Below are 12,025 nucleotides of genomic sequence, written 5' to 3'. Positions count from 1 at the left end.
GTATATATGAAGTTTATATATTTTAGAACACAATGAACAAACTATGAAAAGTGTGTATACCATATAAGTTGGATTAAATATGAGTAACAAATGATTCTCATCCTACTAATGCTGACACATAGTAATCACTCAATAATATTTGTTAACAACCTAAGTACTAGATCAGAAAGTCATGACTTGTTACACTGGTAAATACTAAATAAAATGGGTTTCAGAATATCTCCCAGGATGATAAAACCAAGTATCAAAAATATTATGAAAATAATAAATTTGAAGACTTAGGACTTAAAGTTCAGAAATAGTGTATAATCGTATTACCATGTCTAAAGAGCTCCTCTTCAAATGAGTTTTTCTTCTCATCCTTGTACTTCTGTTGTAGAAATTCAATTCTGGGACACTCACACATACTTAGGCTGTTAACAAGAATAACAGCTTCTTTTCTGGGAGGCAGCTGTAATGAAAAACCAGAGTCAGTATTTTTACAAAATTGACAATACTTCAATACAGTTGGTTTATTATTTTATGCTTATGTGTCTGGGCAAAGAAAATGCAGACCAGACTCAGTGAAAAGAAGTAGATAACCTACAGGTGTAACTTCATTCTATAAAGCTATTTATATAATTTATTTTAAATAGGCTTATGAAAAGTGATATAGAACAATCTTCATTTTTGTAAAAGCAGCCAGAGTCAAGACTGACAATGCTGTGTGGTGCAGGAGCTACAGTTTTACACATATTCAATGATACCCCACTATCGCCAATGGTGCATATTCCAAAAAGGAAATCCTGTGGAAATGAGATATTACATTAGTGAAGGTTCTTACACATATGTTTTTCTAATAATATATCTGGTCTCATAATCTACATTGTTTTCCAGATACATCTCACACTAATGCAGAGAAATCTTAGTTTGCCCGTGTTTTATCAGAAATATTTATAATACTTGTTATGAAAGCAGCTCAAAAAAGCAAACAAAAACTTCTAGTACAGCAATAAAAAAACTAGAACTAAGAGATTATGTGATCTATCTCTATAACCCTGGCTGGTTTGGCTCAGTGGATTGAGCGTCGGCCTGCGAGCTAAGTGTCGCTGGTTCGATCTTCCAGTCAGGGCACATCAGAGAAGGAAAACTCTGATTCCAAAAAACCTCCGCTGCCTTGCGGCATACCTCTTCAGAGGAAAGGCTAAGGGAGTAAACCCCGACAGAAAATCCGGAGCCGGAGTCCCTAAGGCGGTTTGACGTTGTAGTCAACACCGGCAACTCCTGCGGCGCACCTGAAGCCAAGCTGTATTGACTCCGTCTTTCCCTTGGATCCTTCAGCTGCGAAGAGAGGGGGGGTCTGCTGCATGGGCAACAGCAGACCCTCCATATCACCCTGCCCAGGCTCTGTAGCTTCAGCTTCACTGGAGAGGACACTCCAGCGTCATCGCAAGATGTCAATTCAACACGGGAGGAGACAGATACCGTGTCACTCCCGAGTCGGACTGCACAGCCATTCTCGGCGGTGCAGATAGACTCTTAAGAAGCTACACCATTGTCTCTCGAGACGGACGGCTGCCGACGATCTATCTCTATCCAAGGGCAGAAGTAGAATTTGGCAGTCATAATTTGAACTCAGTTCTACTTTTCCCTGTGACTATCTCAGTCTTGAAATTATTATTAGTTTAATATTAGTAGACAAGTTATCTAGAAATATATCTTTTCTATAAATGCTAAATTGCCTATCTTTTTTATTAAAACCTGTTGTCCAAAGAGGTTTTTTTTAAAAAAAAAATAAATACTGAAATGTGGCTCATATGTCCATATCCCGGTAAATACATAAGCTTCTGAGATTTTTAGGGAACATCACTGAAAGTAGCCTTTAGATGCTGGCTATTTGTATGGCATGTGATGCTATAACATGATCTTGACCCTCAAATAAGAGGGGAAGATGGAAACTGTATCCAATAATTAAAAATACAAGGCATCATACGATGTGTCAAATAAGATACCTTTTTATTTTTTTTTAACTGAAGTGGTTAAGAAGGATTTTGTAGAGGTAATGGGAGTATGGTTACATTTTGTGAAATTAGACATAATTCCAATCATCAAAAACTTTATAGAGGGAAGTATTTTTAAGAGGAAGAAAACATCTGAAGGTATCGCAATAAGTGTCATTGCCATTCATCCATCTGCCCAGCCATCAATCTTTCATTCAGCAGACTTCAACTAAGAATCTAAAAACAAAGTCCCTGCCCTCAAGGACTACTGGAGAAATGCACAGAAATTATTATGTTTCAATATAACAAATGTGCTACAATAAATCTTCCATATTGACTGCCACTTATTCAACTTCTAGTTAACCAATTCACCCCAATAACCAATATTTTCCATTTTCTCTATCACCCACAGTAGTATGGTGATAGTCAAATATAAGAGGGTACTTTAAAAAATACTGATGTACTTCTAATTCCACCCAGTCATGCGTATGCTATCAGAAGTCAGTTAATTTTGTTCCTAAACTTATTTAGACTGGTTGTATTTGTTATTGAAATTATGCACATTATATAAAGCAATGAAATATAAGGTTGAGAGTTGTTTCTATGAACACTACGTGGAAAGCTTTGGTAAAGTTCCATAGAGGTTAATCATTAAACACTTCTGTCAAAGCACGTGTAGGTGAAAGAAATGCACAATTTTGGTGGTGGCAGGGAGGGTCATACAACCTATAGATGGATTCTTGCATTCAAGTTGCTTAGCAAGAATCTTTAAGTTCATGTTCAATTTTAAAGAAACTGAAACTAATGTGCAATATGGTTGTGGCTGATGCAAGGAAGACTACCCCAGGGTTCCAACCTCATACTCAAAGGTTTTTGCCTTATATAAAAAGACAACTTAAAAAAAAAAAAAAAAAAAAAAAAAAAGACAACGTAAGTTTATATGTTTCAAATTATAATAAAGCGTTCTTTATTTAAGTCATTTGTTTACTGTTCTCCATTTTCATTGACTTTTTGATAAACCTGTAAAATAAGTAAGAGGGCTTCTACTGTTTGAGAATTCAGGAAAGGCTTCACAGAGGAGGAAGTCCTCGAGTTGAATATGGAAGACGGTTTTCCACAGGGGGAAAAAGGTAGGAAAAAGCATTTCCATTTCATCAAAGGGAGGCACTGAGGTGTGTTCAGGAGAAACACGAGTAAAGTACATACTTCATTTCCGACATTTGGTGCATCTGGTAATAGGGAGCTAGACCTTAAACGCCAGCCAGAGGAGTTTGGATTTCATTATTGGAAGTAATGGGAAGCTGCTGAAGGCTTCTCATCATGAGCACAGTGCAATGCACACTATGAACATAATGTTTTAGGAAAGACAGATTTTCTGTACTGTGAGGATGCTGTACTTTCTATGACAGAACTAAGCTTTTTGTGGAATAGAAGTTTACCACACATACATATGGATAGAAGGATTAGGAGCCAAGCCATGCTTAACCAGTGACACAACTTTATTCATGAGGAAGACCGCATTATTCTGAGTGAATTTTATGCTACCTTGCTTGTTTCATTGTCTTTGAATCCTTTTTCAAGTATTTGTAGCAGATGCTTTTTCTTCACTGTAACTTCAGGATCAAAAACATAAAAAAGGCATTCCAGCATCTTCTGAGAGCTCCTTAAGAACAGAGATAAAAAAAATTTTGAGAACTGATTTTTAAAAAGCTTAGCCATATATGAGAAGACTGTAAGTCCTATCCAGGATATATCCCAATTACATTGGCCATTTCAGGGTCATAAACCTGCACTCCCCTTCAGTCTCAAAACGAGCCCAAATGTGGATAATCTAGGAGGTCATCCTGGTCAAGGGAGGTGCATGAAAAGGAAATATTTACTAAGAAGGTATGTTTTCAATATTGCAAACTTTTAAAACAAAAAGACATTTTTACAAAATCAGACTAAAAAATGTTTCTCGTGGAATTTAACTTCTTACTCTGAATCATGCATATCTTCACTGTCCAAAAACTTTTGGAATTTGTCTTCAAATTTTTGCCTCAGAATACGGTTGTTAACTTTGATGACACGTTTTACTTTCACTCCTGTAATACCGTATGTTCTGAAGTCCCATGTGCAAAAACGTGAAAGAATTAATTCATAGCAGGAATTAAACCTATATAGGGATACAGAATATATACAAAGAAAAATAAGATTTTCCTTCAAATGTTGAAGAACACAAAGTTACCTATGATAATAGTTATAGCCCATATTTTGCCCCCCCCAAGTAACATTGTCATATAGTAGCTCTATGCTGGTTCAAACTGGGCACACTTACTCAATCAATACAAGAGATGCTAAACTTTGAAACACAAAAATAATAGTTCTTTTTATTATTATATATTTATTCTGACCAAAAGATATATTGGTTGAGGAATCCTGTGTTTCTGAAATCTTTCTCTTTGGCTTCAATGAAACTACTATAAGTTTTTTATTTTCTTCTTCTTGGCTGCTCCTTCATGGTTTTCTTTGCTATTTCTTTTCTCTCTGACAGACTTTTTTTTTTTCTTTTTTAGAATTCATTTATTTTTAGAGAGAGGGGCAGGGAGGGTGGAAGAGAGGGAGAGAAACATGGTATGGGAAAGAAACATAGGTCGGTTGGCTCTCGTATGTGCACCAACAAGGACTGAACCTGAATGGGAATTGAACCAGTGACCTTTTACTCTGTGGAATGATGCCCAACCAACTGAGTCACAGCAGTCAGGGCTGACAGACTCTTGAATGTTGGACTGCCCCAGGCATAAGTCTTTGGTTCTCCTTTTATTTACATGAACACTATGCCTAGGTAAATTCATCTGGTCCTTAGGCATTATATAATAAAAAGCTATATATGTATATATATATATATATATATATATATATATATATATATATATATATGCATTCCAATACTTTATTTCTAGACTTTATCTCTACTCAACATATCTGGATATACCTAGAATGGATATATCCAGCTATCTGCTTGATATGTTCACTCACATATGTAATAGGCCTCTCAAGCTCAGTTCGACTAATGTCTGCCCCTAAACCTTTTCTTCCTGAGTGTTTTCTATCTATGGCACCACGATGTGACTAGTAGCTTAGGTTAAAACACCAGGTATAAACCATGCCTCCTCTCTTCCTCACCAGTATCTAATTCCTCAGCACGTCTGTTTGGCTCTACATCTAAAATGCATTCTGAGTATGACCCTACTTTATCATCACCACTGTGATTATCCTACTCCAGATCACCTCCATCTCTCGGTGGGACTACTGCAATAACTTCATAAGTAAGGATACAGAAGTGAAAGAGGCAAGGTCCCTGGTCTCATGGAGCCTATATTACAAGGGAGTTGGACAAAAAAATAAATAACACATAAATAAGATAGTTTCTAAACTGATAAACGCTTTGAAGAAACAAAGGATTTGGGTAAGGAATGGAGTGGGGGCTACTTAAGAAAGGTCTTGGGTAAGACTTTTCAGAGAAGATACTTGAGCTAAGAATTGAAGGAGATAGATTGGCCAGGTGAAGATCTCAAGAAAATGTACTGAAGCTGCTCTCTGCTGCCCTCATCTGGCCATGTTCACAATAATTCTGGCCCTGTCTTCAAGTAGCAGAGTTTAGATTAAGATGAGGTTTAAAAAAGGATAATTTGAAATTAAGCGATCCTATATGGTATATATTTACCTTTTGTGAGCTGTCCGTCCTCACTGGCATAATCAGCCAGGGCCTGAGCATGGGTCTGAACTAAGATCACAGAGTTTCCTGATGGTGGTCTCTCCCTGAGACTGACATCTGAGCTCTAATTTAGAGCATTGCCTTTTTCACTAGCACGGACTGCTAGGAGCTTCCCAATTACTCCTCCCTTACAGTTGAGAAGTGAGCTGCCCAAACCAACTAATCCCAGAGGTGCTCACAGTCTGGTAGAGGAGACAAAAGTACAGTGTTCTAATCCGTCACGATGCCCCTAAGTAGTCAGAGGTCTGGCAAACACCCACCCACATCATCATGTGGAGTGGGAACCTACAGTCTCCTCTACAGAGGGTAGATTTCTGGACTTAAATCAGTCTGAATGAAGCTAACATTATTACTTGCACTCTGATTATTATTATTGTCCTTCCATTTTGATGGAAACTAGTGCTGTAGTCTTTTTATGTAGATATTTGTTATACAGTAACAAAAGGCAACTCCTGCAGCGCACCTGAACCCAAGCTGTATCGACTCCGTCTTTCCCTTGGACCCTCCAGCTGCGAAGAGAGGGGGGGTCTGCTGCATGGGCAACAGCAGACCCTCCATATTACCCTGCCCAGGCTCTGTAGCTTCAGCGTCATCGCAAGATGTCGATTCAACACGGGAGGAGACAGATACCATGTCACTCCCGAGTCGGACTGCACAGCCATTCTCGGCGGTGCAGATAGACTCTTAAGAAGCTACACCATCGTCTCTCGAGACGGACGGCTGCCGACGACGAGTAACAAAAGGGTAATCAAGAATTATCCTTGAGAGTAATCAAGGATAGAAATGATGAACAGACAAGAAATACCTAGTGTCTAGTCTGGTCCCCCAAGAATGCAAGAACCAGGAATGGTACAGGAAAATCCATAAAGTGCGATCCTTTCCTAGAACTTCTCTTGTCTCAGAATCCAGCCCCTGAGCCAATCCTTACAGGGAATTCTAGAGCCCTGGAGACAGGAAACTAGTGCTGAGAGGACATGGGCTCTGTGCTAACGAGGGTCATAGAAAAAAAGCAGTTCATTCAATCACATGGCCATGCTGGGAATGAGGAAAACGTCATTCAGATTGCTGGAATACTGCCGGAGGAGGGAGAACCAGACCTATGCTGATAGAGAAGTACTACAACTTTCAATATTATCAATACTTCATAGAGGATGACAGCTTTCATAGCACTCCTGAAGACATGTCACATGCACCAGGGAGTGTGCCATTTCTGGCTTGAGGTACATAAATATTAGTCTGAACCTGAAATAAGGAGTCTCTAGGACTTTATATAAAATAATATTTAAATCTGCTACACTTCAAGAAGTCGCATAGATTTAAGGGCAAAATTCAAACTACTAGCCTTGCCTTACAGACCCTTAACAATCAGTCCCCCATCATGTGCAATTACTTGTAGTTCTCCAAGTGTATTACAATATTTCCAAACCCTTTCACATGCTGTTTCCTATGTCTGGAAAGTCCTTCCCCTCATTTTTTGTGTAGTTAACTTCTATCTGTCCTTCAAAATTCAGATCAAAGCGTCTCCTCAAGTGTCCCTACTTCCAGATAAATTTCTCTTCATCCCCATTCTGCTTTGATCTTCACATGGCTGGCCTCACCTACTCTCTCCATACCTCCATTGTCCACATCTACCATTATCCCAGGACTTACTATTGTTTGTTACCATAGCATACCACACTGGACTGCAGGCTTCGTGAGAGCAATCACTACATCTTATTTGACACTTATTTCTAGCACCTGGCATAGAATCTGGGCCATAGTAGAAGCTCAGTGAATAATGTAGAAAATATTCAAAGATTAATATGATGCAGTCTCCTTCTTCACTGAGTTTATAAACCAATGGGGCGGAAAAGTAATGGGACAAGTACAAGCAACATTATAATAGAGTGTAAGAGAGGAGACATAGAACTCAGTGCTATGAAGATTCAAAGAGAAATAATAATGACTACATCTGACAGAGATAACAAGAGAATTCCTCATAGGAGAATAACTCTTGATGTCAGCCTTGAAATAAAGTAAGCTTTGACAGGCAATGATAAGATGAGGGCAAAGGATGCAGGGCATTCTGGGTGAAGGAAGCAGAACAACCAAAACCACGTATATGATGATGTACCAGGTGTGTTTGAAGAGCAGTGAGGCACACACAGCGTGGCTGACTCTGAAGGGGCTTGAAAAGGAGGAAGGAGAGTTTGGAGATCATGGAGTGAAGGACATTGAATGTTGGGATGAAGAGTTTGAATATAATTTTGAAGGTAACAGGTTGCTATGAGAGGCTTTTGTTTCTTTGTTTAAAAAAACTTTTTAATAAGGTTACTTTATTTTATTTTATTTGTCTGTCTTTAGAGAGAGGGGAAAGGAGAAAGAGAGGGAGAGAAACATCACTGTGCGGTTGCCTCTCACGCGTCCCCAGCTGGGAACCTGGCATGCAACCTAGTCATGTGCCGACTGGGAATCGAACCAGCGACACTTGGTGCGCAGGCCGATGCTCAATCCACTGAGCCACAGCAGCCAGGTTGATTTGTTTTGTTTTTAAGAGTCCTCTCTGTGTAGAAAGCATGCCAACAAGGACCAATTTGAAAGGCATTTAGAGTTCTTTACTGATTGATTAGCAAATACTGAGAGCCTGCTATATGCAGACACTGTGCTAGATGTTGCAACAATAGTTTAAGAGGGAGGTTATGAGGGCCTGTGTGCAGGGGATTTTGGTCACAGTGGAGGACAGAATGAATGCAAGTGACATTCTGAAGAAAAATCTGTGGGTCTTGGCCTAATTGGATGTAGAGACTGAGGGAGAGAATGTAAACGAGAACAGCTTCAAAGTTGGCTGAGCCTCAGTGACTGGCAGGGTGGCAGTGCCACAGTCAGGAATGGCAGAGTCAGAAGGAAGGAATGGTTTGGGGCAGGACGAGGAAAAGAAAACTGTAAAAATTAAAAATAAGTGTTTTCATATCACCTTGTCTTTTCCTAGCAGTAATCTTTCGTGGTGAATCTTTATTTTTTCATTTTTACAGATGAGATTCCAATGGGTTAAATAACTGTTTCAAGATTACATGGATAGAGTTTGAACCTAGATTTTCTGACTCTAACCCTTCTCTATAGTTTATTACTTCACAGATGAGCTCCCTTTTGAATGTATTCATTTTGCCTTGCCAGTTGGCCATCCAGCTAGAAATATCTCACAGGTAGAAATTCAGGACTGAAGAAAAGGAGAGAGACTGTAACTGTAAGTAATTTTTGAAAGTGCAGGAAATAGAAGAAACTGGCAAGGGTGAGTGCAGGAAGAAAGAAAGAAAAAAAGAAGGAAAGAAAGAGACAAAGAAAAGGAACAAGAAAAACAAGAGAGGCAAAGTTATAAGGAAGTAATGGTTAACAGCATCAGTACTCTAGAGGTTAAGAGAGTGAAGTACCCCCATTTTGCTGGGTACCCTCACTCATCAGTGGAACCTGGATGTGTGAACATCCACAAGGGTGATATATATTACTGACTAAGATATTCAGTTACACAAAGAGATGCCTCCAAATAGTCATTAATATACAGATGATGCACTCATTTAGCAAATGTAGAATGCACTTGTTTTTCAATGGTTGGAGTATAATAAAATCCATTAATAACATGCACTTTAAAATTCTAAACAAGGGTTTAATAAATACTGTTAACTGATAAGGCGAGTTAAACCACTATCAGTGCAAAACAAAAAGTTTATGCTGCTGAAACAGTACAGCATGAAATCTTCATATATAGTTAGATTAATTACTGAAAGTCATTATATACACAAAATTAAAATTGTTAAGTGACAATCCACAAAGTGATACAGAAACTTGACGTAGTAATCTATTGAGCTATGGATCCAGCCCTATCTAGATGTTATGATTTATAAGGAAAATCAAATATTTTATCTGTCCCCAAGGCACTTACAGTCACTTATATATTATTTTGTGGTGCTTTAAAGTTATGTCTTTAGATTGTAAATGCTTTGTGTCTACCAGATTGAAAGCTTTTCAAGTGCAAGGACAGCATCTTTGATGCTCTAGAGTTGCCTCTTGATAAATGTTGTCTTATGTCAGTGGGTAACTCAACTGGTAATATTGGGTTGGCCAAAAAGTTTGTTTCGTTTTTTTCCATAAAATAAAAGACACATTTTTCATTTTCATCAATAGCTTTATTGATTGGGATATTTTGACTCTATTGGCCATATTTCTTGCTACTGGCTTCTAGTGGGTAGAGGCCAGGGATGCTAAATATCTTCCAATGTATAAGACAGACCCACAGGAAAGAATTATTTGGCCAAAATGTTAATAGTAGCAAGAAACTTTGCAAACCACTTTTGATCAGTCATAGCACCTTCTCCATACACTGCACAAATATATATATATATATATATATATATATATATATATATACATTTTTGCATTTCAGTTGCATTTTAGTTGCATTTTTACCTTTCTTGAAATAATAAAGCATAATATGCCGAAAATGTTCTGTATCTTCTTCCATCTTCAGTATTTAAATGGCTGTACAAAAATTCACCAATTTGGTAAGTTTTTAAAAATCCATGCTGATATGACAGATGTCACAATACAATCTAACAAAATTGTTTCAAATGAAGTTAGAGACAACTAAGCACTACTAGAGCCATCCTATGGGGAAAAAAACCTAAACAAACTTTTTGGCCAACGCAATACATAGGTAAAGAATATGACTCAATAATGATAATGTTATACTATCAGCAATCTACTCAACAAGCAACTCTCTGTAAATAAGACTTTTGAAAACTAAAAAATATAGCCCTTTTATTTCATAAAAGAAATGAAGCTAAGAAAATTGAATGACATACCATCAGAAATCTGAAATTCTCTTTTGCTAAAGAAATAAATAAAGGCTATTTTGATAGAAAAATCTTTATACAGGTATACAGTACTCCCTTTTTTGAAAGTTCACTATACGCCATTTCATTTTTACAAATGACCTACCTTTGTACCTGTTTTTGCTAACCAAAAGAAATATGGAGAGTATTTTTGCTGTTACAACACAAGATGAGGTACAAAAATAGCATACAGCATTTGTTTTGCAGCAAGCCGTTATAGGCACTGCTGAGTGAAACCACACTGTATTACATTACTTCTATACTTTATATAGGCTGTGTACTTATCACATAATTCTGCATTTACTACAGGCCAGTGTTATTTTAGATTTTATGTATTAGTTGGTATGATTTAGTAGGTTATTTTTGGGGTTTGGGAACGATAAAAAAATTTCTTATATAAATTAATGTTAATTGCTTCTTCACTTTACACCCACCATTGCGGCTTATGAAAGGTTTCATAGAAACGCTTTGCTTTAGAATAGGAGGGAAACCTATATGTGAGTTCTAGCTATACTCCAGTACTTCCATTTAAATGCAAAATCATCAGCTTTAAAAATATTAATACAAGCAAATCAGCGCAATTTAAAGCACTTTTGTCATTATTTCTTAACATACTTAAAAGATCAGAGATAGGTGGCCAAGCTTGTAGTATGCTAAAAGTAAAAAACAGTCCTTGAAATTCTGCCAACATATATTTGATTTTCTCCTTAAAATGGATCAAGGTTATTCTTATTAAAGACAAATGAACAATTGTTAATGCTTATTTAAATCCATCAAAGCTATCTAATTTACTATCATGCTGACATAGTTACCTAAATGGCGTTTTAGTCATTGGCTTTTTAGTCATATTGCTTTTACATATTTTTCCCAGTAATTTACTTGTTTTGTAAAGAGCTTTATGATTAAAAAGAAACTGAAATAATTTTTAAAAATTATGTTTAGATTGAGTGAGTATAAATGAAAGAATGAAAAATTATACATGCATCTTGCAGAGAGACACCAGTCAGGTTTTGAACTTCAAAAATCAAGGCCTCTACTTGTTTGCATGGGACCTGGGATGAACACTTTTTATATGTTTGTACATAAGAATCAAGTATGGTGGTTAAGCAAACAGTGGTAACTGCTGGACAAATGGAGGTACTGATACAAATGAAGGATTTTAAAAGGTCTCTTTCTTTCTTAGGCAGAGCTTCCCACACTTTCCCACCAAAGTACCCCCAAGACCCTTGAGAACCACATCTAATAGAAATCAGGGGGCTTGGTTTAAAGTAACCCATAATAATCACACTTTTTTTTTTCTAAAAAGTTAACGCAAATTTTGCATTTTACTTTATTAAAGGATCAGTTTATTTTATTAAAGGATCAGTATGAGTAAAATCATCCTTCAGGATGATATATCAAGTCCATTCTATAGCTTTACACGT

At 37.2% G+C, this 12,025-nt stretch overlaps 1 protein-coding gene across 1 annotated transcript in view; it reads right to left on the bottom strand.

Moving 5' to 3' along the window:
- LRRC9 (leucine rich repeat containing 9) overlaps positions 1 to 12,025 on the bottom strand; it is a 91,721-nt gene that overhangs the window by 55,833 nt on the left and 23,863 nt on the right. Inside the window, exons 10-12 of the mRNA XM_090272065.1 lie at positions 3,958 to 4,134; positions 3,525 to 3,642; positions 319 to 451 (exon numbers count right to left, since the gene is read on the bottom strand). Of these exons, the coding sequence (XP_090128191.1) occupies positions 319 to 451; positions 3,525 to 3,642; positions 3,958 to 4,134 (428 nt within the window). The remainder of the gene's footprint in view (positions 1 to 318; positions 452 to 3,524; positions 3,643 to 3,957; positions 4,135 to 12,025) is intronic.

The sequence above is a fragment of the Furipterus horrens genome, unplaced genomic scaffold (assembly GCF_987537825.1).
Source record: "Furipterus horrens unplaced genomic scaffold, mFurHor1.1.pri manual_scaffold_3, whole genome shotgun sequence".
Taxonomy (NCBI): Eukaryota; Metazoa; Chordata; class Mammalia; order Chiroptera; family Furipteridae; genus Furipterus; species Furipterus horrens.
Note: the sequence above shows the minus strand (reverse complement) of the source record. Positions and strands in the feature narration are given on the sequence as shown.